The sequence below is a fragment of the Gracilinanus agilis genome, chromosome 1 (genome assembly GCF_016433145.1).
Source record: "Gracilinanus agilis isolate LMUSP501 chromosome 1, AgileGrace, whole genome shotgun sequence".
NCBI classification, from domain to species: domain Eukaryota; kingdom Metazoa; phylum Chordata; class Mammalia; order Didelphimorphia; family Didelphidae; genus Gracilinanus; species Gracilinanus agilis.
The window spans coordinates 114,337,467-114,364,897 of record NC_058130.1 but is presented as its reverse complement, the minus strand read 5'-3'; the positions used below and the strand labels follow the sequence as shown (position 1 = coordinate 114,364,897).

Sequence of the window (27,431 nt, the reverse complement as noted above, 5' to 3'; positions counted from 1 at the left end):
ATAATAGTAATACCAATTTTTGTGATCAAATGAAATAATCCATAAAAAAGCTAGTACCTGACACATGGTAGGTGCTTAATAAGTGTTTACTGATTAATTGATTGGTATGCACCAAGGAAAAGAGAGTGTAGTTAGAAAAAAGAAGGTTAATAAGAGAGCTTGGTGGAATGCCTAGATAGGATACAGGATGGCATAATGAATATGTAGGGATTTAGAGGATGGAACAGTGAAAAAGAAAAAGAAGCAATTATAAGGGTAGAAGGAAAATTAGGAGGTACAGTGTCATGGAAAACAAGGGTAAAAACATTTTACAGTAAGGAAGTATTATGCAACTGGTTGCTGAATTTGTATCCAACAGTTAAATGACTGTATGAGTTTCTCCACTGGGATGTTCTGCAATCAATCATTTCAAATTAAATTCACCAAATTAAATACAACCTGGGCTCTATCAACTTACAAATATTTATTTAGTGTCTTCTAAATACCTGGCACTTGATAGAGGTGTTGTGGATAAACATACAATGAATGAAATAATCCTTATGTGTAAGGAGCTTCCATTCTCATCTTTTCTCCAAAAATATTTCCCATTTCAAAACTTCCTCCAGCTGACCTTCTTACCTCTATCTTACATTCCACATTAATTCATTTAACAAGTGATACCGAGTCTAACTCTGTAATAGCATCCTCTCTCCCTCTTGCCTTTCCTACTCTAGCCATCCTCATTCAGACCCTCATCATGTCACTTAATACTAACTCATTTTCTTCCTCTATCTCTATGCTTATCTTCCCTATAGAGCTTTCACATAAGGCTCAAAGTAATCTCCTTCAAGAATAGGGAGAAGAAACAAAACTCCCAACAAACCCACTACTTACCAAGTTAAAAAAAAAGTGTGGGGGGCAGCTGGGTGGCTCAGTGGATTGAGAGCCAAGTCTAAAAACAGAGGACCTAGGTTCAAATCTGACCTCAGACACTTCCCAGCTGTGTGACCCTGGGCAAGTCACTTAACCCCCATTGCCTAGCCCTTAACACTCTTCTGCTTTAGAACCAATACACTGTATTGATTCTAAGACAGAAGGTAAGGGTTTAAAAAAAATCTCGCAAAACTTAATCTAGCTCTTAAAATATTTAAGTCTTGTCCTGATCTACCTTTCTAGTCTTCTCACTTGCTTTTAGATACTTTCTTTTCCATCTAATCTAGACCTATGCATCAACCCCACCCCCGTGCTGTCTTGCTGAATTTTCCATTGTAGTGCTTCTACTTACACTATCCCCATAATCTAGAACAGTTTTCATACAATATTCTTCAAGGCCCAGTTCAGAATCATCTTTTTCATGAAGTCTTCCTTAACAGTCTTCTATTCACATTCACCTAGGAATAATCTCTCCTCCTTCCCGCAAATCCTTATATAATCAAATCTATTACTGTTTTCCTAAGAGCACAGCGACTGGGTCAATAGTAAATGATACATGAATGTCAAAACATTTACTTAATTGAATCTGCCAAAGCTACCTATAAGATCTTGGGCAAGTCACTTCATCTCTGGCCCTCATTTTTCTTATTTGTAAGACAAGTGGTTTAGATTAGAAATCCTATAAGGTCCCTTCCAATTCTCAATCAATGGTCCTAAAGAACAAGTGAGAATCAATAATAATCTCAAATCTATCTTCATCTGATCCAAACCAGTTACTTTAACTTTTAAGTTTCAATTCTTTCATGAGGATATCACCTCATACAGTGTCTATGATCATTAAACTGGTTGATCTGTGGAGGTATACAAATATATCTCGTAGTTCCTGTAAAAGTAGGGGAGAAATACACAATGAACCTCTACTAAATATTGTTTAACATTTCTTCACACTTAGAACATTTAGTATTTAATCTTGATAGTGTAGTTTTTCCTTTAAAGTTTTAGATTACTTTAAAATAATAAACATTAATAAAGTTGTCTCTTAGTTTTGCATGTTTTACACTAAGGGACATATATAAGGAGGTCTAATATTTAGTTATTCAACATTACTACTAAATAGCCATAACTGGATCTGGCCTTCACTAAATGTCAAAGTAATCAATATCCCTTGCCATTCCAACCCAAATATATAAAATGCTATTTAATGATTTTTAAAATGCTCTTATGTATTAAAAAAACACATTCTAATAGCCTGTAAGGATATAGTTGCCCTCTTGAAAACTGCTACAAAATTTCTTACCAAGTTACGTTTTTTTAATGGTAGAAAGTAGTAATAGTGGCAGAAAGAAAACATCAATGCGTAGCAAGTAAGAACCTCTGTGTAGAAACATAGTTGCAGAAAAAGCCAATGATTATCTTCACCAACACAATTATTAATCCTGCAGAGAGAGAAAATGAATACTAAATTTAAAAACTGGAAGCAAGTCAATTTTGAAATGTTCAGAATCAGTATCTGAAGAAAAAAGAAGGTACAATTTCAGTTTTATTCCAACTAAAGAGGATTGCTAGATCCATTCAATACAAAAGGAAAAGTAGCAAATATTAGAAACTACAATATAAAATAACAATGCAATTGTAGAGCATTTTATACTTAATATACTTTATATTCAAAGTATATATTCTATCCTTGGAGAATCATGAATGTGAAATATCACTTCACATACATTTTTTCACAAGGATGCAATGAAATCAATAGGGCAAGTCTCACTACCATTTTGCAAACAAGGAAACTGAGGATGAGGGCACAAAGTAAGATAAGTTAGTGATAGAGTCAGGATTAAGATCTAGTTCCTTTGACTCTTATTTCATTGATTTCTCTATGATGGTACACATCTACATTCTAGGAAAAAGAACAACTCTAATGCAGAAAAAAATTAACTTTTACAAAGTTGTTGTTTGAAATTATCATTTCTTGGAAATCGGGGTGCTATAAATTAGAAAGCATACTGTCAAAACTGGACAGAACTTTTCTTATTTGGGAAAGATTTTTTTTCATTTTGTTTGCTTATTTTTAAAGAATAAGATTATCTTGCTAAAACATTTACTGCCCATTCTGCTAATAGTTCACTTTGTGAGGTATTGGGGTTAAGGGTGAATGGGAGAGTATTTTCTGATGAACATTTATCAATTTGGAATTTTATTTTAAAATGCAATTATTTACTGAATAATACATCTAAAAAGGTAAAAAGGAAAAATGCCTATTTTATAATTTCACATGTAAATACAATCCTGGAAAATTTTTCAAAAACTTGTCATCAAACATACTATTATAAAGCTCAAATCCAATTATACATATTAACTATTATAAACTCAAGACCAATTAGACATAATATACCCTATAACTTCTCTTGAAATTGTAAGCCTGATAACTCATCAGCTTAACAGAAATGATTCACTCTGACTCATTTTCCTTACAAAAATAACACACCCTTACTCGTAAAAAACAGGAAAAACATATCATCTTCACTAGATCTATTCTGACACTAGTTAGAAATATTTCTAGAATGTGTATCTGCTAATATTAATAGCTAATACCAAATATTTTCTAGCTAGTTTTTTCACTATCATGTAACAGTTTAATTGCAAAATTGCTTGATTTAATACTCCAACAAAACCCCTGAGATCAAAATCATAAAAAATTCTAAATAATTTCATCACATCATAGTAGCATTAATTTGTCACTCTCTGGGGGAAAATGATATACAAAAACAGCTAATATTGAAGATCACAATCCTAATGAACTATCATTTTAGATTTTTCTTCTGAGGAAATACTTTTCTACAATTTTACTTTCTAATCTAAATAAAAAATTATCTAGAAGAAATAGAGGTATTTGTAATAATTATCACAGTAATAAAATTAAATTTAAAGCATCATTTACATTTAAAATAAATTTAATAAAATAAAGTGTCAAGTTACATAGGAGTCATCTATTTATCTATCGTATCTATCTATCTATCTATCTATAATCTTTAACCCTACAAAACACTTCAAAATCTTGGCATTATAAAATCTTTCTATTTTCTTCCCTACACCCATCCCAAAAAGTTCATGTGGCAATGTTTGTACCATTTATTTTTTGACTCTGTAGATTAAGGGATATACTTTTAAAATTACAAATTTCTCCCTACTTATATCTACTGCCAACTTCCTTGGCTTTCTTTAAGTTGCAGCTAAAATCTCACCTTTTCAAAGAATTTTTTCTAATCACCCTTAATGCTAGTGCCTTCTCTCTGTTAATTATGTGCAATTGCTCATATATGTAAATAAACATAAACACACACATATATAGCATATATGTATATATAGAATGTGTGTGTATAAAATCTTCTTTGTATATAGTTGTTGGCATGTGGTCTCCCCCATTAGACTATGAATTCCTTGGGTCTGTTTTTTGCCTTTTTTTGTAACATCGCACTTAGTACAGAGACTAGCACATAAATGTTTTTTTTTTTTTCCGGATTGATAATAAAGAAAGAATCATATTAAGTATTTGACACAGACAATGAAAACCTAGGACAGTTACACTGAATGAAGATATTAAAACTAAAGAGCCACCTGGGTTTTGGTCTTTTAATCTTAAGGCTGACAAACGAAACACAAGAGCCCAGAAAAGATTCACCCAAATAGTACTAAGTCTTCTCAAACTCACTTTATCTATTCTATCATCCTCTCTTCTCCCATGTCCTTAATTATGTCAAGGGCTTCGGTCAGGAAACTTAGCCTTATATCCTGAATGTCTTAGCAGCTCTCAAAAAAAAAGAAAAAGGCTAAATGAAATATTCTTAATCTACTTACTTTCTCCCACTCTCCCACATCCCAAGAAGCTGATTACATCTATGAAAGTCAAACACTTGGAATACAGAATAATTTCTATGTCTCTATAACTGATAAAATGGTAGCACACTGTCACACAAAATCAAAAGGTATTTTTTCATTGTTTTTAAAAATGGCATTGTTTTCTAGTGTTCAGAAAGTTTACAAATGAGTGTCTTTGTTATGATTTTTTATTCTTCATGAAGTTTAAATTTTGTTTTCTTTTTAAAGAAAGGATTCATTTAAGGCTGGCACATTTTCTGCATTTTCATATTCAATAATCAGAAACATTTCTTTAACAGAAACTAGAACTTAAATGTGTGAAGCAATTAGAGTGAGTTAACTTTTTGTACAAGATTTGAAACTGTATTTAAAATTAGCTCTCTCTGAGGATAATGATGACTATTTTGTCTTAACCCAATTTATTACATCGAAAAAAGTACTGTTGACATCTGTCAGATCAAAAAAATTAAACCCTTTTAATTTTGTACTATAGCAATATATTTTTTACTGGGGATTTTTGATATTATCCCCTAATCTCAGTAAAAATTTACAACTTTAAATAAGTCTTAAATTTATAGACATTGCCCAATCAATTTGGGGGCAAATTATCAAAATAAATTAGCCAAAATTAGAATATTTTGATTTATACTGTTAAGTAAAGCTGCAAGATCAGCTTTGACTCAATTTCTAAAGAACTGCCATTACCACACACTTTTTGTAGTTCTTGTCTTTTTTTTGTATACTTAAATGCATTCATATATTTGTATGTCTATACATACTAACGTATACATACAAAATTGCTACTCAGGTAAACATTTTTACACACAAAAAAAGAATTACATATAATTCCTCCTTTTACACAGATATTTTACAAAAGCTTTGTAGCAGCGGAACAATGCAGAAATCCTATAAAATTTCAAGTTTTAAAAAAATAGCTCTCTAAAGCATATTTTCTTCAAAGTTCTTAGATGTTACAAGAGAGCCCCCTATTGACCAAAAAGGTCAACATAGTTCTGTACTCTTAATCTTTGTCCCACTTCCAATTCTCGCCTCACTAAATGATGATGGAATTTTAGGAGAGAGAACCGTATGTGATGTTCATAAGGTTGTTTTAAAACCAAATCAAATTAGATTCTTATATTGACAAAAGTTTAATCTGAGAAAAATAAATCTCAAGGAACATAAAAAGGTATTGTTTGAGGGCCTCAAAAAGGAGAATTGGTCATTTCACTGTCCAGAAACTGGGTATGTCTGCTATCAATGTAGAACCCTTCCTATTTTACAGGCTAGAGATAATAGGAGGAATTTAACAATTCATTAATGAAAACTGGCATACAATGGGATCTAGTGTGATAAAAATAATTAATCTTGTCTTACCATGGACAATGATGATCCATTCTCCTAACGCAATGACCACATCGGCTGCAGTGATGGGAACGCTTTGGTCTCATCAAATTACATTTATTACATAATTCCCAAAATTCCCTTTCTAAAAAAAATTAAAAGTTGAATGAAATTACTCAATATTTCAACTGATATCAAAATTTCATAAGAAGGCAAGTTTTAAGAGGTCTATAAGAAATTGTTTTTCATATGTAAGTATATAGGCTATCCCAAAAAGCTGAATGTGTTAACTGCTAACCCATATTGCCTGTGATGAAGGCAAAAGGAGAAGGAGACAGCAGAGGATGAGATGGACAGATAGTGCTCTGGAAGCAACAAACATAAGCTTGGACAGACTTCAGGAGAGAGTGGAGGACAAAAAGATCTGGTATTCTATGGTCCATAGGGTCATGAAGAGTCAAAACACAACTAAACAATTGAACAATAACCCCATGTGATTTTTTTTGTTTCAAATTATTTATACTTTTAAATGTAATTTAAAAAATTTAAAGGCAAATGAAGATCAGATTAAGTACAGAATAGAAATATCACCATATGAGGCATCCAAATCTTCTGAATTTGATGGAATTGTGTTAAAATGAATATGCTGATAAGAATTATATTACCAAACTACAACCCAAAACAGTTCATTCTCTCCCTATCTGTAATGATCAAGTAATTCAAAATGCTTTGAATTCATTAGTAAAGAGGAAAGAGATCAATTCTATATCAAATATGTTGTTTGTTGTTTGGCTTTAATGGAAGTTTGAGAATGTCAATGAATTTCACTTAGAGGGTGGAAATGTTTGCTATAATAACTGAAGTGATACCTACAAAGAACTATAATTTACAATGTTTAGCTCCTTTTTCAAGTTACAATAATAATTGCTCATTTTCTGAAGTCCTCAGATACTTAAATGAACACATAAGAAAAACCAGTTACAGTGTTGCTCTGCACAGAATTTAATGTAACTGGTTAGCAATAAACTTATTAAGGATCATCTGCCAAGCTAAGGAGGTAAACACCTTTGTTATTCAGGTGCTTTACCTAAAAATCACCAATTAATTCAAATTTTACAAACATTTATTAAGAGCAGGTGTGATCTGAAAGGCATCATGGTATTTACTAGGGATACTAAATGACAAATGGCAATCTGGCCTCAAAGATCTTCTTATGTAATAGGGAAGACAGACATAAGTATGATACAAGGTAGGCATTATTTAAAAAGACGTTTAGATAGAATGTTATAATAAATTTAGGAGAGAGATCACTTTCATCAGGGTGTGTAGGAAAACTTCGTGGAGAAAGTGGTGCCTGAGCTGGGCTCATGACTATATAGGTTGTTGACCATGTTTGGAAAGCTTCCAGTCCTTATTTTTCTGACCATTAAATCCTCTTCCTCTACAGAAGAAAAAATATGGTCAGAAAAATAAGGACTGGAAGCTTTCCAAACATGGCCAGCAACTGATATAGTCATGAGTACAGGATGAGATAGGGAAAAGGCTAATTGTCTAGTTTTTCTGAAATATGATTTCTGAAATATGAGTATCTAAAGAAAAGCAAAATAAAATATAGCTGGAAAGGTAGATTGATTTTATGATCTCATAACTTCAAGGGCTTTGTTAAGAAATTTACATTTTATCCTAAAGCAATAGGAAGCCATTTAAGTTTTTTGAGCAGTCAAGCAATAGGGTGTGGCCAATATATTAGTAAATTGTTGGTAGCTGTGTGAGGTTGGATGGGGAAAGTCAGAATCAAAAGGCATGGAGATAAGTCACAGGGCTATATAAGGACTTCCAAACATCATGCCCTGGGAAGAGTTAAGCTCTGCTGAATCTCACTCTGATTAGGGAGAGTCTACTATATATATAAATCTCACTCTGATTCACTCTGATTCGGGAGAATCTACTGTGTGTGTGTACACACACACACACACACACACACACATATATATATAGCACCTATATCAAAAGCATTTGTGTAATTATTATCATATGATAAGCATTATATAATAAGCTTTTATATATGCCAGACACTGAACCAGGTGCTTTTTTTTTTACAAATATAACCTCATTTTATATATCTTCAGATCTACCATACTTCAACCAGGCCATCCTATTGCAATTACTCTGTCTTCTCAACTCCCTTTCTACTGGAACAGTAATCAAATCACCTCTACTTTTGCTTCTATAAAGACCAAATCAGTCAAATGCCCTTTGCATTATTATTCATCAATCTGATGACTTCTCAGACCAAACACCATTTTCTGGTTGCCACTCCCTTCTGAAAGTGGAGACTATTTCAATTTTTTTATTTGTATACTCGGGACTTAGTAAAGGGACTAGAACATAGTAAACATATAATACTCTTCCATTCATCCATCCAGTCAGGATACTTCTTTATAATGGTATTGACAAAAATGAATTTTTACCTGTACTAGTCTTATTTTATCACTTAACTTAAAAAAAAATCTCACCAGTGCTTCATTATTGATGCAATGAGAATAACAATAAAAACTTAACAATATTAATATATGTGTAGGACTTATCAATTCACAAATAGAATATGGAAATGGAAATATAACATATTATGAAGATATGAAATAAATATCATTTATTCTAATTAAATTATTCTAATATTTAACAATTTAACAATCTAGATATTGTGTTTTGAAATTTTGCCTATCGTGCCATTCTTCTTTAGTTATGACTCCTTTTAATGCTCAAGAGATTGAACAAGGGTCAAAAAACATAGCCACCTAAATTTTTTGTACTTATATTAGCCATAAGAAGTTAAAAAGATACCAACACCAATAAAAACAAACAATTTGTTTCCACTGACCAAAACTACCAAAGATCAATAATAATTATGCTTAAACCTACTACTTTCTTAACAGGAAACAATATAAGGTCCTTCACAAAGAATCAATGTAGAAGGAAGACAATCTTTAGGCAACATTATTAGATTTGATACTCTAATAATCCAGTAAATCTGAGATCTTAATGATGCTAGAATTCTCTTGAAAAAATGAAGAGGATAAGCCATGCCTGCCTATACTGTGAGGCTTCTTCCATCAATATTCCCACTAATATGCCAGAAAGTATCCAAGAACACAGAACAGAAAGTAATTAGTTATTCCTATAGCAGTTAATTAACAAGCATTCTGTAAACACTTACAAGGTGCTGGATGTTAAAGATAAAAAACAAAAGTGAGTCAGTCTCAGCCCTCAAGGAGCCTAAATTCTATCAAGGAAGACAAGATGCATTTGTATAAATATATATAAAATATATAAAAAATAAAAAAAAAAACATGTCATTTTGAGGAAGAAGATATCAGCATTTTGGGGGAATCACTTTAGATGGAAAGCAGGGATCTCAGCTATCTAATCAAACCACTTTTTTTCTGGTTATATTAAAAATGTCTCTGATGACATCCTTGATAAAAATTCTTCTCATTTATATATTACTAGCACCCAGCATGAGCCTTCTTCTTTTCCATTTGAGTGATTCTCATTTTGATTCTTTGGACACTACAGTATTCCATGATTCACAGTTATATTATATCACTTAAAGAAGATTGTTTTTTTAAAAATGGGAGCTTTATTTCATGAGGAAACTGACTTAACAGGTAACTGATCATTTTTAAAAAATTTGTTTTAGCTTCCAAACTGTTATTAAACACCAAGCATTTAATGCATGCTCTACTACAGAAGTATCTGAAAAAGGCATCAACAATGTGGATAAAATGTACACTCATTTGAGTCAGCTTCTTTTATCAGTATCAGGACTAAGCAGGTGTGGGGAGAATGATACACAAGGACTTCACAAAGCCATGAATATCATCTCCATTTTAACCTATCTTACATGTTTAAGTAGCTTTTCTTTTCACTTTTTTTTGTGCAAAAAGTTTTATTTGTGCTTTTCTTACATCAATATCAGCTCTCAGTGATTCCTCCTTTCTCCAAACAACATCATCCTCCCTCAAAACCTAGATGTATAGGTGAGCAAAACCAAACAACCTAGCCAAACAAATATATAAATATATGTATGTATATGTATATAAAATATGTATAAATATATACAAGCTTGGCCAATGTTTGTTTTATATATATATATATATGTGTTATACATACATATATATAAATAAAATTCTGTAACCTTTTTTCAACACCTATATGCCAAAAAGAGGCAATTTTCATCATTAGTACTGTTGAGTCTGTTGCAATAATAGAATCTCAGACTTAGAAGGACCCATAGTAGTCATCCAGTCTTTCAGGCACTTTAAGGTTTTCTAAATACTGTATGTACACACAAATTAAGTAATGTAAGATAATGAAAACAAACACAAAGCCAAGAATCTCTTCTATTGTCCTGTAAGTTTTGCTACTTCTCCAAAGATAAATTATCATCAGGGACCTCTATGCCACCACAGAAAAAGTATATGCGAAATATTTTTTCTGTAGAAAGAGGCCCGCTAAAGGTTGGATAGCAAAAACTGGATAAGCTGAGATTCACATCAATTCTGAAATTCAAACTAAGTATTTTTATACAGGCAATTTAAATCAACTGTTTCCAACCACCACTAGTTAAGTGTTTCCAACAACCACTAATTAGTCAGTAAAATGGTAGCTGACTGATTGGCTAGAGTAAAATGTCTCAACTTTTCATTGCACCTTTAATATAAAGATGACAGAAATATCAACAATTATACCTGATACTTTAGCTATTTCATCAATATGATAAATAAGAAAAATAAACCTACAGTATATTTAAAAGCTAACATTTATGCAGCATTCTGTATATATTATCTCATTTAAATAAGGCTCAGCTGTCTCCTTCCCCTTTGAAGCAGGAGTTTTAGGCATACACATCACCACATCTGTGTTTTCAGTTAATACAAAGAAAGTCCTCAACCATGTTCATGAAGAACAGGTGAGAAAAAGCTGTTCTCTGCAAATGGCTTCACTTTTTTTCAGTGAAATATGAGGCAAGATTTTGAGATGAATGGGTTGGGATAGGGGAAGCTATGAGACACTTGAGAAAGGATGAAAAAGTTTAGAAAATCCACTGTGGTGAGTGGGGCAGTGAATCAATGAGGGAGGAATAAAAGAACTGCTTTGCTGCAGTGAGGACCCTATTAAGATCAAATACCATGGCGGGGCACCTGGGTAACTCAATGGATTAAGAGCTAGATCTGTAGATGGGAGGTTCTGGGTTCAAATCTGACCTTCAGACACTTCCTAGCTGTGTGACCCTGGGCAAGACACTTAACCCCCATTGCCTAGCCCTTACCACTCTTCTGCCTTGAAATCAATACACAGTATTGATTCTAAGACCTAAGTAAAGGTTTAAAAAAAAGATCATATAAGATAAACTTGTAGTAGATCTTGTTAGCAAAGTTTTGTGATTTCCTTTGGCTTCATTCGGCAGCAAATGAGTAAGTGTGAGGACAACAGATAGTGGAAATCATCCAAGGTTATGGTTTGATAAGACAAAATAGAATAAAGGAGCAAAGAATTCAGAGAAGTAGACAGTATGGAGACAAACTCTTTTACCAAGGTTATTATGATGAAGAAGGAAAGAGTACAATCAGGGCTAAAGGCAAAATATAAACTTTTAAAGTTTTTGCACACATAAAAGCAATTAGGATAGAGTTAGAAAAGAAAAGGTAGAGCGGGAAGAAATATTTTCAGCAAATATTACTGATATGCAAGATCTACTGGAATCAGACAAAAATGTAACACTAAGAATCATTCTAATAGACAAGGGATTGAAGATAAACAGTTTTACAAAGGAATGCAAACTATAAATTACCACATAAAAGAGATTCTAAATCATTACTAGTAAGAGAAATATAAATTAAAGCAACTTAGAGGATTCAGGTCATACCATACAAAATGGGAAACTTGGCAACAGATAATACTGCAAAATGGAAAGATAGATAAGACTATCCCTCCCATTCTTCTTGATGGAGTTATGAAGTTCCAAGCCATTCTCAATATGAATTTGAAATTATATAAGAAACATCACTGAACTGCTCACATCATTTGACTCATCAATTCTACAAGTGGGCATGTATTACTACAAGTAGGGGAAAGATGAGGGTATGCCCTTCAATTGGGGAATGGCTGAACAAATTATGATATATGTTGGTGATGGAATACTATTGTGCTCAAAGGAATAATCAACTGGAAGAATTCCATGTGAACTGGAATGACCTCCAGGAATTGATGCAGAGTGAAAGGAGCAGAGCCAGAAGAACATTGTACACAGAGACTGATACACTGTGGTAAAATTGAATGTAATGGACTTCTGTTCTAGCATCAATGCAATGACCCAGGACAATTCTGAGAGATTTATGGAAAAGAATGCTACCCACATTCAGTGAAGAATTACAGGAGTGGAAACACAGAAGAAAAACAACTGCTTGAACACATGGGTTGAGGCAGACATGATTGGGGATGTAGACTTGAAACAACCACATCAATGCAACTATCAATAATACGTAAATAAGTCTTCCACTGACCACACATATTAAAACCAGTAGAAATGCAAGTTAGCTATGGGGGGTGGGGGGAAGGTTGAGGGGGTGAAGGGTAAAATAAAAACATGAATTATGTAACCATGGAAATTTTTTCTAAAAATAAAAAATCAAGTTGAAAAAAAAAATATTATAATACTGTATACATTGTGAGACACAGTCACTGTCTCAGATAGAAGTTTTTGCTTAATTATTTTTATTTATCAGAGGAAGATTTAAGCCTAAAGGAGGAGAGAAGGAGAGTTGAAATGCTGGATTTCCATAAAGACATAAAAAGTATCAATATAACATACTAAATAAAAGCATCACCAAAAATTATCAGCTAGAAATTAAGTACAATATTTCTGAAAATTTAATACCTCCATGTGGAATCTTTGGATTTTCAGGGAGTCTTCCAGGATCGGTTATTGAGGCTCTCACTAAGGCCACCAAACAAAACATGGCAATACCATAGAAGACTGGAAAAAAAAGATAACCATTTACCAATAAAGATACTTGCCATTAACTTTAGACTTTAAAATACATACTTTAGTATATATTGTAAAAATAAAATAATTTTCCAAGAATAAAATAGGTCTCATTTAGTGACCCATTGAAACTAACCATAAGTTCTCCAGCCTTAAATAAAATAAAACTCTTATCTTATGCCTGAACTATAACAATATAACCTTATCTGAATATTCCCATACCTAGTATCTTCCCCAGTTTAATCCAGCATATACAAGTCTAATCACTTTCAAGCCCTTGCTTAAAAATGTTCATTGGTCCTTCATTACCTAGTGTGCAATACCTAAACACCACACCCTGATATTATAGGTTCTCTGCAATCTGACATCTGTATAACCTTTCTGCTCCAGACAAACTGGTCTACTTACAGTGCCTTTACTCACACTCTTCATTCCAATACTCCTACAAATTCCTCACTTATCCTATGAGAACTGTTTTTAAGTATCATCTGCTCCATGAATCCTTTTCTGACCACTCAATAATAGGTTCTCTCTCCCAAAATCTTCTTTACATACTACTGTATATAATAAAAAACAAATTCATGGCTGAGATGTTCTTGGGAATTTTTAATTTTTTAAGTGTTTGTGAAAGAAATAACAATTTGGAAACTAGTATTTGGAAACAGATATATTAATACAAACTTGAAACAAATATATGCTATGGATGTGGACAAAAGTCTGCCCTGCTCATCTGATACAAAGCCTGGTGCCTTGGCATTGCATGTAGATTTTATGAGATCAGTAAAATGAGCAAGTCTCTTCATCTCCCTTGGCCTGAGTTTCCTATCCTCTAAAAAGAGGAGGCAGGACTAGATGATCTCTTAACAAGCCCCCCAAAAGGCAGCATTCTACATGATTCTACATAAAGTAGACAAGTTCAAAACTAGTAGATCCTCCAATTAAAGAGGTACCTGATAGGTTATAACTGACAATGAAATATAAAACAATAGTTTCCAAAAATCAATTATCACATAAAAATAAAACAAGATTTCACAAAGACAAATTACCAAATATCTCAACAGGATACATTATTAAAACAGTGTCAACTAACAATAAGATGTATGAGAACATCTTTCCAACTGTCTTGGTGTATCAGTGCCTACTAGATTTTATTAATAGCTAAAAACTTAAAAGTTTAGAAATTCTTTCATCAGCTTTTTCTCTAGGGAAAGAAATATACTGGAGATGTAGGACAGATTTAATATTACTCCATTTTCATGGGGTAGACTGATCTTTTTTATTGATTATTCTTTGTAGCTTCTAAAATTTTTTTCCTTATCCAAGTAGAATTAAAATTCAAAATCAGGCAAGTTTGTATACATTTCCCATTTCCTCAAGTACTCAATAATGTAAGTTGATGAATCAGGTAAGCTAGTCCCCTAGGTCTAAAGAGTTTCTTCTAAAAGTATAAGACAACAGAACACAACATAATGCAAGAAAGCAGAAAGAAAGCCCATAGATTTAGAGCTAGGAGGGACTTTAGAGGCCAAATTAATCCAACTAATTTTTTATATGATAAAACTGAGGCCCAGAGACCTTCAGTGACTTTTCCAAGGTAAGATAGCTAGTAACTATCTATGCCAGGATCCAAATTCAGGATTTCCTAACAAGTCTATTGATCTATCTACTATCACCAATCTCTCTCAAAATAAAAAAAGTCTAAGTAGAATAAGAAAATTGCAACCTTAAAATTCAAATATATTAAAAACAAAGAATACAAATCACAAAAGTCTAATGAACATAAGTAGATTTTGACATCATTTATTGACTGAAGGAATTTGTAGGAATTATCTGTCCATCTCTCTAGCTTCATTCATATTACATTGCTTTTCTAAGAGATGGAAGTCATTGGAAAAAAATCTCATAAACAAACACACTCCTAACTAATTTTACCAGAGTCCAGTTTAGTCTAGTAAATGATACATGCTAGGCAAATTAACCATCTAAATAATACTGGAAAGCGAAATTGTTAAAATACTGCAAATCAAACTTTTCGACCATTCACTAAAACTCTATTTCCTAATGCACATCCACTAGCAAAGTGGTATCATAGTGACAAGTCTTGTTTTGAAACTCTGCTCAAACAATTAGGCACTTGAAGTATTATGTTAATGTTATTTATCATTATTGTTATATGTATGATTGCAAAATAACAAAAACCTCATTTAAAATATTTCATATGAACAAGGCTTCTACAGTGGATTCCCAAACTTGCAAGAGCTATTCTAAAATCCAAATTGTTCTCAATGTTATTATAAGTGATGTTAGAACTGAATGGGGCCTTAGAGAGCTAATTCAATCTTCTCATTTGAGGAAAATAAGGTCTACCTAAAGATGTAAATGAATGCTCAATATCATCATGGGAAGTGGTAGATCATTCAGTTTGTTTTCTTAGTGATGTTTCCCTACCCCATTCCAAAAACTCTTCCTTCATGTCATCATGTTAAAGCGAGGACTTAAAAAAACTTTAGTAAGATATTTTCATAGAATTATAAATTGAGATGATATGGATCTGAGAGGTCACTAACTCTACCCCTCTGTTTTACAAATGGGGAAAATGAGATTCAGAGAAATTAAATTTGTCCCCAAAATACTCAGTCAATAAGTGTCCAAAGATCAAGTCCAAGATGGCATTTAAAGTCAGTTTTTCCTGACATGGAGTCCAGAACTCTATCTACTACATCAAGCTACAAATGTTAGGCCATTTTTTTCAGAATGCTTTCTCAAGACTCAATTTTTTGGAACTAAATTATTTGGTACTAAAAGGAAAGTCATTATTATCCAAAAACATTTACATGGAGAAAAAGTCTGTTATATAAAGAAAAAACAAAGACATATAAACTTACATATTATCAATATGCCTGGAATATGTCCTTCTTCATAGTGAGGAAAGAGGACAATTTTGGGAATTATAACAATATTGTATAACCAGACAAAGACAATCAAACCCATGCAGCACCAACCATGTGGGTCAACAACAAAGTGAATCCGTAGACCCATTGTATAATTTTATGACCAATAGTCAACAAGGAAAGGTGATCCTAAAGGAGAAAAAATAAATTAGATTAGATGAGAAAAGGCAGAATAGCATTTCTGCTCAAAAGAAAATAATTTTCATCAAACGCTTTCCACATATTTAATTTTTCTTTTAAAAAATACAGTCAACATTCAAACTTTGCCACTAAGTAGAAGGAAGAAGATGGATGGAAATATTTTTTATTTGATAAGCATTTTGCAGAGAGGATAGAAATGAAGATTATGATTTCACTAGGATTGGGAATAAAGAATCCTACTATCAATGCATTTCAGCAATTGTTCGGCATTTAGAATGTTATTCTGGGGCATGGAAAAACTAAATAATTTGGCCAAGGTCACTCAGTCAGTAGGTACCATAGACAGGACTTGAATCCAAATCACTGCCTTTGAGGTCAATTCTCAACCTTTTATATCATGCTGATTCATATTTGGAAAGTATAAAATTATTTATTTTTAATTTTTAATCATTAATATATTTTAAGGAAGGTGACTAAAATGTTTCCTTTCAAGTTAAGAGAAATGATAACCAGATACATTTGGACTCACAGAAGTAGAAACCAAAAATAATCTATTAGTGATATGTAACTCTCTAAAAATCCCAAAAAAGGAAGAGTTTGTTCTTCAAAAAAATCAATCTGTAATGTTCCTATTATATCTGGATTTTTATTTTTCAATTCAGCTTTATTACTATGCCACCAAAGTACCATTTGATTGACCTGGCAATTAGATACTTATGCTATATGTAGCATGGTATCAAATTAAGTATCTTAAAACACTGCATAAACACAACTTTTAAAATTAATAAGCTCAAGAATTTTACTGGGAACACAATATTAATGGGAATGGGAATTTTGGTGAAATTCTCCAAGTTCTGCTATGATTTCCTGCTAACATACTTGAATGTATTATTAAATGAAAAGTTGTATCATATATGTAGGCAGGTCTGTATCAATGATATTCAAAGCTAGCAACTATTCTAGAAGGAATTTTGTAGCAAATGTTTCTCTTGCAAAAAGGTTCTCCCTATAAACAAATAAATAATGATGAAGCCAAAAAATACAAATGATCAGAATTAAAGTCTTTCCAACTGACCAAATTTCAAAAACACTTAGAATAATGGGGTCAAAGAAGAACATCACATTTCTACTCATTCTAAAAATAACAATAGTGCCTAGTCCTTTTAAAAAATCAGCAGTAATTTGATTATCTTTACATTAGAAAGGCTAAAATATATGCTGATCTGATTAAATTTAGGGCAGCTCCAGAGGATGAAGCATGCTACAAACTGCTCTGCATCATCATTAAACTTAGAGAAGCTTGTGTACTAGATAACATCAATCCCTAACATTTGCAAAAATAATTTTAAGCATATTAACTTTTAAATATTCTGATTCATTTTATATTAAAATCAGGCTGCAGAAAATTCTTTAAGCAGTTTCAATTACTTTCACAAACCTTTTTTTTTAATGCTTAACTCCTGACAAAACAGGAAAGTAATTTCATTACCTATTCTTAAATTAACTATCATTCAAATCTACAAAATAATAAATAACTTAAGTCTTCTCAATGGAATTAATCCATTTTGATTCTCAACTATTGGCTGAAATGAATTAATTGAATTTCCACAAAAGAGCAAATGTTCATAATCCTAAAGTGAGAAGCCTCATTAACAGTGAATAGAATACCTTATATCACTTTTTGTCTCATATAGCATGGAAAAAAGAATGGTTTTAAAAGTTATCTCTGACCAAAACTTGTAAGAAAGAAAAGGAAGGAAAAAAATAAATGGCACATGGAAAATTTACCTGTATAACTGAAGGAAGCACAGCATAATCCTCCTAATTTGGGTATGTGAGAAGAAACAGTTGTCCTCCAACAGCTCTAAATTAGATTAAAAGAGCAAACAATATAACAGACAAATTTGGAAGGTCTCTCCACTCAGCTAACATCTATTAGGTGAGGTCAATGCCCAAACAGAAACTATTACACATCCTAAGCAGCAACCAAAATTTAATGCAATGCTGTAAGCTTGTCTTGAACAAGTGAGGCAGGAATAGCATTTGTAAAATACTTTCATTAGCTCTTGTGATTCCAACATACTAATTTGTAAATTAAATGGTGAGCTCATAACTCAAACTTTTATTTAACTAGTAGACACACAACTGACATTTCAACATTTCTTAAGACTGTATCAGGTCACTCTACTTCAATAGAGTGACTCACTTCATAAACATGTAAATTACTACAGCACAAAAAATTATAGTTCAACTCTTCTAAATTAGAGTAAATATTTACAAATTGTTTGACCTTTTCTTAATGATTAGATCTTTTCCTTTTGCTTTATCAAAGAACACTGCTTTACAACAATAGACTCTCTTCAGGTCAAAAATCATCATCTAATTAGAATAATTATGAGAAAACAATAAGTATCATTCCAATATTTTTAACATAACTTAGACAAATGCTAAATAATGGGAAATGGACAAAAAGGTCAAGATATTGATCAATGATAATCATCTTTTCCAAAAAAGTTTAATGAATTCAAAGCAATCACCATAATGAGGAAGCCAAAATAACTCAGAAATCATCTGTCTGCAAATATTTGCCAAAAAGAGACATAGTACCCAAAGGCAGCCATTCTGGAACATAAATTCATTTGTAAAACACTTTGGAGGGGAGAGCATAATATTATAAGTTGTATCACCTCAAAAAATAATGGAAAGAAGCAAAGGTAAAAATGAATGTTCTGAAGAGCTGGTAAGAAACCCTAAAAATTCACATCATTTAAGTGAATTCTTACATAAAATTAGCCCAAAGTCAACAAAAATCCATCAAAATTAAAACAGAAAGGTCAACATTTCTATAACAATTGTTTTTATCATCCAAACCACACATTGGGCCTGACACACAATTTCTGATGTATTAAATAATAAAGACAAAATGACACAAGATAAAGACTGAAAAAGGATGTTGATGGAAAAGACATAAAGTGACACAATGTAAATGTAAAGTAAGTAGAGAACTGAGGAAACAAATAGGATATCCCCAAATTATTAGTGTAGTTTTAAGCTTTAATGATTCTAGAAGTATAAATGTTACAAACTTCTCAAAATAATATTCCAAATGTTAACTAAAATTTTAAAGTATTGATGTTTCTTATTAAAATTCAAAATATCTATTGTCTTGTGTTATATACATTACTCTAATTGATTTTTGAACTTCTTAAAAACTTTAATCAGCTACCAGGTTGCAACAATAAATAGACACTGGTCCTATAATCAGGTAGACTCATCTTCCCAAGTTCAAAACTAACCTCCGATATTTACTGAAAAGTCAAACCAACTGAAAAATGACTAAACAAACAACAAAAAAATAATCAATTAATGCTCAGTGTTTGAAAAAAAAACATACCTGACATAACTCTATAAGAAAAAGTCTGAGGAAGACAGATCAGGTCACTTATATGTCCAAGCAAGAGGATCTCCTTGGCTTAATTCATTCAGAAATTCTCTTACACACAATACAATAACAAGGGAATTGATCTTGTTAAGATTTTAATTTAAAATGTATTATTAAAATATTTAAAAATAATTATCTTTTCAAATGAGGTCTTTGTAAATTTGTAACATTTATTATTTCTTAAGTTACTAAAGCTTACAACTATACCAAGATTTTTGGGATGTCCTATATTGTTTTCCTGGATCCTTGATTATTTCCATTGCATCAATTTATGTCTTCCCATTCAGTTACTTTTTCAGTCTTCATCTTAACAAATACTATTCAAAGAGGACTCTCATCAAGGAGTATAAAAATAAACAACTAAAAACTATAAATATTTAACTTACAAACTTACCAATTGCAAATTTGCTGAGGTGGCTATTACTTGTAATTTTTGTAGCACTAATTAGGAATTTTTTTCTTTCTTCATTCTTTAATACTACATCTGACCAAATGGATCCATCTTCAATAACAGTTCTCCTTGAAAGCCTATTAATGTTTTAATAAAAAATTATGACTCACAAAAATGAAGTAGTAGTTAAAAACTCTATGAAAATACCAGTTGTACACACTTAACCTCAGAACTAAAAAGAACGAATGACTCAATTCTGTAGTTTTACCCAGAGTCTCCTTATCTCCCCTGAAATTTGATTGCCAAGGTTTAGGAAATTACATACTGATGAGTTTTCTTCTATTTTCTGTCCAATTATATCACTGTAATAAAAATATACAGGAGCTTGTCCCCCTTCATTTATCGTCCCTCTCTTACTCCAAACAAACTGCCATTCCTTCAAGGTCTTGCCCTACACTCTCCTTTTCACAGTCACACTTGTAGGAGGGTGTAAAAAAGTAACTACACTCAAATATGTTTCCATACTTCCCACTCACCTTTCTCCTTTGCAATCTGGCTTCTAAAACTAAGTTAAACTGCTCTCTCATAGGTAACCAATCTTTCAATTACTAAGTCTTTTCTCAGTCCTCTTCCTTCTTGGTTTCTCTGTCCACAATGTTGAACTGTACCACCACTCCTTCCTGAATGCCACATTCTCCTACTTGAGTTTTCATGACATTGTTTTTACTGGATTCTTTCCCTATTTCTAAGGCCAATTCTTTTGCAGCTCCTTTGTAGATATCCCTATCTAGAGATGTCCCTCAAGTCTTTGTCTTGGGCTCTCTCCTTTCTGGATGCTATCAGAAAGGTTAACAGCTCCCATATAATTCATTATCATCTCTATTTAGATGAATCTTATCGTCTATGTATCTAGCTGTAATCTCTCTAACTCCAGTCCCACATTACCTAGTGAACTAAACATCATACCCACCATAGGCCAAATGGAAGTCATTGCCTTCTCTGACCCTCTTAAAGGTATCACCACCAGGCCAGTGGGCCATAAAGAATAATGATGACCTGGGAGTAATCTTGGACTCCTTCTCCCTCTTCCCACAAATCCAAATAATCTTCACATCTTCTCAATTCTATTCCCACAACAGCTCTTGATTTTGCTTCTTTCTGCTCATAGCCACTGTCCTAGTTCAAGTCTTTCGTTTCCTCTAGATTCTAAGAAAAGCATCCTGATTGGAGGTAGTCATAGTAGAGCTGGTCTTGGAGCCAAGAATACCATCTTCCTCACTACTGCAAGACTAGTCTACCAGTGATCAATTAAACTTAGCATTCTCTCTCTCTCTCCTCCCTGCCTCTGCACATCCCCCATACCTAGAGCATACCTCTTTCTTGTGTCTTCCTCTCTAAATATTTATGGCTTCCTTCAAGGCTCACCTCAAGTGCTATTTCCTCCATGAACCCTTCCCTGGATCTCACAAATTACTAGTCCTCTCTCTCTCTTTAAAGTATTTTTACTTACTTGTTTGGTTATACATTGTATAATCCAGTAGAATTTAATTCCTCTTCAGGCAGATGTTTTTATTTGTTTGTGTTATTTGTTTTACTTCACCTTCACCTCATAGAATCCCTATCTTCCTGTAAAGTGAGCTCAGGAGCTAATTCAAACACAAACCCTTTCTTGCTTCCCTCACATAAAAATACTTTCACTCTTGACATTACAAGATCACAGGATCACAGACTGAGATCAGGAAGGGCTATAGAAGTCATTAAGTCTAAACTGATATTTAATGGATGAGGAAATGTGTATATATTTTTGTTTACTTTTTTTTTGTATGTGCATATGCTATATACTCCCAGTAGAATGTAAACTCTATAAGGGCAAGAAAATTTTGTTTTTGTATCCCACATACTTAATTTTTGCCGAATAACCTCAATTGTAAGCTCTATTTTTTCTTTATTTCTTCTAATTTGATACTTACTTTGATCTTTCTTTTAATAAGTCAATGATTTGACCAGTTACATAAAAGTTATTTGAAGAAAATGACTTCAACAGTAACCAGATTTTCCCCGATAATTGGTGATGTTGTTTGGCATTTGCCATATCCAGGGATTCATAATTCTCTTCTCAAAGAAAGTCACGTCATATAGGCATGAGTTTTTCTATAATCTAAGATCCTTGTGATACTCTCTTTTCTTATACATGAATTATAATTTTCACTGTTCTCTCCTATGCCAACTTTTGTATTGACTATTTGATTATCCTCTATTCATCCTCTACAACATGTTGACAATCTTCAATTTATTGTGCATTAAAGGCTTAGCTTTAAGTGTCACCCACTTTAGAGGCCTTTCCTCACTCCCCCATGTTCTCATATACCAACCAGAAAACCACTGTGTATCCATTTTGTATATATCTTGAACTTCTCTGTGAACATGCTGAGTGTGCCCCCAGGAGAACATAAGTTCCTTGAGGGCAAGGGCTCTCTACTCTCACATTTATATCCTTAGTCCCCAGGACAGCACTTGCCATGTAGCAGTGCCTTGATAACTGCTTTTTAATTAATTGATTAATCTACAGCAATCTTTTTATAAATTTATAATATCATGAACAATATAACCCAAGATGATTAAGTGTCCCCTAAAATGAGGTTTCTTGTTGCCTGAAGACTCAAAATAAAAACAATTTTGCTTACTCCTTTGCTTGCCTCACACAGGAGAAGCTGTTGTCCATTTACCCACAACTTTATAGTAAGAATATCAAGATTAATATGATTCTATTCCTTCTCTAATAGATCTACTCACTGATTGCTGAAAAAAGATCTCACATTTTAAGTGTCAACAGCTAAGTTAATGGTTATAGACAGTCCAAAAATTGTATTGATTAGCACCCTCACATTTTTAAAAAGGTGATTTTCCTCACTTTCAGAGCCAGCCTGCCAATGCATTATTAAAAGCACTTTGGTTTGTTGACTGTTATACCCAACCTCCTATGAACTCTAAAAGAAAGCCCCATTACACAGTGACCAAATTGAATTAATACATTTTTCTTTATTTCAATCCATGAAATTCTGAATACTGGGTCATTGCAATGAATCCCGTGAATCTTACCTAAGGCAACACAATTTGTACTTGATCCCACTTCAGGCATTCAATAGCTGTGTGACTCTGAGGAAGTCACTTCATTTCTTCAGCATCAGAATCTTCATCTGTAAACATGGGGATAATGGAATCCAGAATACTTTTTTTGACAGAGATGCTATAAGGAAAATTTGACATATTTGTAAGAAAAGAAGCTTTTGCTTCGTGACCCTGAGCAAGTCACTAACCCCCATTGTCTAGCCCTTACCACTCTTCTGTGTTAGAACCAATACATAGTATTGATTCTAAGGCAGATGGTAAGAGTTAAAAAAAAAAAAAGAAAGAAAAGAAGCTTTGTAAAACCTAAAGGAAGATCTGAATGTGGTTTTTTTTTATTTTAATTTAGATTATCATTACTTGGCAGAGTTTAAGCCATGGTTTTAAAGAAATCAGTCTGAAAATAAATAATAATAATGAAAATAGTTCACACTTAAATAACACTTCATAGTTTACAAAATTTAACAATATTCTGGAAGGCAGGTAATGAAAGTAGCTTTAATACCATTTTATAGATGAAAAAACCAAAATGCTAAGAGGAGGACTTGTTCAAGATCACATAGGTGATAAGAAGTCAAAGTACTACTAAGCATAGCACTGGAACAATGTTTATGCTGTATGCTTACTTCCAACTCTATGATTCTGTCATTCCACAACAGTAGTACACTAAAAAGGTACATTTTAATTAGGGCATTAGGAATATGAAAATTTTTACAGATAAGTAATTTTTCAGAGTATTAGCAAAGTCAATTTTAAACCACATTTTAAAAATATTTCAACTACCTTGTGGTAAATTAAACAGATCTCAGCTATAGACCCAATGGACACAGTTTTTGATTTGTCATGGAAAAGGAGAGTGATACAAAAAACAACAACCAAAAAAAAGTGATGGCTTTGGAGTTAGAGGTCTGGGTTTGAATACTAGTTCTGTCACTTATTAGCTATATGATAAAATAAGCATAATACCAATAAGTCCCTACTTCACAGTTCTGTTGTGAGCATGATGAGATGATCAGTAACAAACAAGTATTAAGTGCCTACTATTGTCAGACATGGTACTCTGGGTTGGATATGCAGAGTTAAATAAGGAAAAGTTCCTGCTATCAAGAAACTTACATTCTACAGAGGAAGTCACATGGCAGTATATGCAATGTGATCCATATAAAGGGTTTTGTAACTTTTAAAGATTTATATATCAGTAGTTACTATTATGTACTATTTTTAAATGTGCTCTACTTCCTATTTCCTATATAAGCTTCAAAGTTCTATCTATTTAGCTATACTAAGTCAAAAGATTATACAAAAGGTGATGGAATTATAAAATTGTAATCTAAAAATTGTGATTTTAAAATAGAAACCTAATAATGATTCTTTAAGTGGATATTTTAAATAAATCCATGCCCATTTAATGCTCTCAAGGTATAATAAAGTCAAAAATATTCAGGAAAATGGCCTTAAGTCAGGGTAACATACTGGTTTAAATTTACCTGGAGATACAATATGAGTTCTCTTTCTAATTATACCACTTATCAGGTATTTCCTGTTACCTTTAAAGAAAGCAAGGGAGATCCATCTAGATGGTGCAGGAGGATTAGAATGGAATTCTGCACTTTGGCCTTTGCCCTGACTCTACCTCATGGGTGGAATGCTCTCTCTTCACCTCCACTTCCTAGTTTCCCTGGCTCCCTTGAAGCCTCAGCACAAATACCACTTCCACAAGAGGCTTTTCCCATTCTCCCTACCTCTTTTCATCTCCACTGCAAATCCCTTCCCCCTCAAAGATTATATCCTACTAATGCTGTGTATATCTTACATGTACTTAGTTATTTAGATGCTGTCTCTTCTATTACAATTTAAGCTCTGAGGGCAGGGGCTACTTTGCCTTTCTTTGTATTTCTAGGGTTTAGCACATTGCTTGACACTTAATAAACATCTAATAGACATTTGATTTACTGGTCCTAGGTTCCTTCCTCTCCCTATCTACAAAACAGCCCTTTACAATGTTCAGATCTCTCCTCAGACACCTACTACACTTTAGATGAATCACTTGACATTCTGATACCTCAGTTTCTTCACATTCAATTCTGCATCTATGATAACCCTGGTAACATTTCTGAACTTTTAAGAAATGTGCTACATGTTTCACATAGTGAGTCTAAACTCCTGTACTCTTATTCAAAATCGTTTTCAATTATAACTTGCAAATAATTATGTTTGAACCATTTCATTTGCCCAAATATAACTAAATTCAAGAAGAGTCCCATCAAAAAAGAAATGTGTGTTTTTGTTGGTAACTGGAACTTCAGAACAAGGCTTAATGAGTTTTAAAAACTCTGTCTGGAATTTGTATGAAATAATAAGTCCAAGCTAATTGAAGAGCTACAGAGAGCATGAGAGGTAGATATGGTACAGTGGCAATAATGATAAAAGAGCCCAAAGACCATGGATTATTTAGTTTCGCTACCTTTTTGGGACTCGAAGGGAAAATAACAACCACCTAAGAGTTATAATTGCTTAATTTTGAGATCTAGTAAAGGCACAGAACAAGAAGTTAAACTACAGAATCAAAAATGTAAGAGCTGTTAGATCATCTCAAACTTTTCATTTTATAAATGAAGAACCAAAGCCCCAAAGATGAAGGGAATTGTCTAAAACTGAATTTCTACTAAGTGGATAAATTCAACCACAGGTCTCCTAATACCCAATCTGTCCTATTTCCATCATACTATATCTTTATTCATTTTATTATATTTTCTTTCCAAGTGATATCTATAACAACATTTTAAGAGGTTTTATGCTACAAAACAATAATAGTTCAGTTTTATATTGCTTTGCACTTTATAAAATACGGTCCTCATGACCTAGTTATGGACAGCTAGAATTATATTCACTTTACAGATGAAGAAACCAAGGCTCAGAGTCGTTGCCCTATTGCTAATAAGCATCTTCAAAATCCAAGTCCAGTGGTCAATTCACTTTATCATTCATAGACTACTGTGTCCTGATAATGAGTGAGATAAAACAAGCAGGTGATACAAACTTTGAAATTTTAATTAAGACTACAGAAAACATCTACAAAGAAGTAACCTACCCATAACCTCAAGAAATAGAAAAAGGAAGCCTTTGGACATTTTTACACTTTTTTTTTTTCAAGGAACTAAGAGCTCTGGAGGGAAAAGAAGCAGTTTGAAGATAAGGGTTCAAAAAAGGTAGAACAGAGGCAGGGCATAATAGCAGGAAAGATAAAGGAGAAAGCACAAGATAAAAAGGAAAGAGAAGGAATAGAGGGATATAGAGTGGGGAATGAGAAATGGATCTAGCAAAAAAGTTCTACACTTCAGCAGGTGGGGGAACAGACAAGCATGTTTGAAGCTGCAGATCAAAAAGTTGTAGGAATCTGAAGTGAAAGTGACTGAAGAAAATGAGGGAAAAAATGAAGGAGAAAAAAAGAATAAGTTGAAAAGGGACAGGAAGAAGAGAAAGAAAAGATAATTTTATATGCCAGTACCAGAAAAAAATCAAAAGAGAAGAGCAAGGGGAAAGGAAATATATTAAGAGGAAGAATATTGTATTAGGAATAGGAATGCCGCTAAAAATAGGAATAAGGGGGTGGGAAAAGGGGGCAATAATGAATAGAAACTGATGGATGAAGAAAAGAACTAGAAGGAGAAATAGGATTAAGAAAGAAATAAAGGAGTAAGAAAGAAGAGAGGGAATGAGACAGAAGAGGAAGAATAGGAATCAGGGACAGAGGTAAGAAAAAGGAGGAAGATAGAGAAGAAGCAAAGAAGGAATAGGATACAGCCAAAAGGCAAAGGAGGAAGTAGGTACAGATTTAGTCAGTCGGTATATAAATGTTTATTAAGTGCCACTATATAGGCCAAGCATTGGAGGAAGCAAAGAATTAATAAGATTGAGGGGGGAAATAGGAGGGCGACAGTAGGCAAAAAGGATAGTGATGGCCAGAGACAGAAGGTATGTGAGGCAGAGGACAGAGGAAGCACAGGAGAAATAGGAGGCCAAAAAGACAGAGAAGGCCTAGGAAAATGAGGGGCAGGGAGAACAGAAGGAGCACAGTAGTTAGAGAAAACAGGAGGGGCCCAAGAATAGGAGCATAGAAAATGGGGACCCTGTGAGAAGGAATTGAGGGGGGCAGAAAGGAGTGGGACCAGGAGAAAAAATGGGGGGGCAGAGAATGGG

At 33.0% G+C, this 27,431-nt stretch overlaps 1 protein-coding gene and 1 long non-coding RNA gene across 3 annotated transcripts in view; both read right to left on the bottom strand.

Moving 5' to 3' along the window:
- Positions 1-16,219, bottom strand: part of ZDHHC21 (zinc finger DHHC-type palmitoyltransferase 21) — a 52,595-nt gene extending 36,376 nt beyond the window's left edge. Inside the window, exons 1-5 of one of the 2 annotated variants that reach the window (XM_044657030.1) lie at positions 16,183-16,219; positions 16,066-16,095; positions 13,073-13,171; positions 6,166-6,277; positions 2,210-2,348 (exon numbers count right to left, since the gene is read on the bottom strand). In XM_044657030.1, the coding sequence (XP_044512965.1) occupies positions 2,210-2,348; positions 6,166-6,277; positions 13,073-13,171; positions 16,066-16,095; positions 16,183-16,219 (417 nt within the window). Of the gene's footprint in view, positions 1-2,209; positions 2,349-6,165; positions 6,278-13,072; positions 13,172-16,065 lie in introns of both variants that reach the window. The other variant, XM_044657029.1, reaches the window with a different exon arrangement.
- Positions 16,220-20,163: 3,944 nt separating this feature from the next.
- The window catches only part of LOC123230851, a 7,901-nt gene continuing 633 nt past the window's right edge, over positions 20,164-27,431 (bottom strand). The window contains exons 2-3 of the long non-coding RNA XR_006505091.1: positions 23,205-23,352; positions 20,164-20,242 (exon numbers count right to left, since the gene is read on the bottom strand). This is a non-coding gene — a long non-coding RNA (uncharacterized LOC123230851). The remainder of the gene's footprint in view (positions 20,243-23,204; positions 23,353-27,431) is intronic.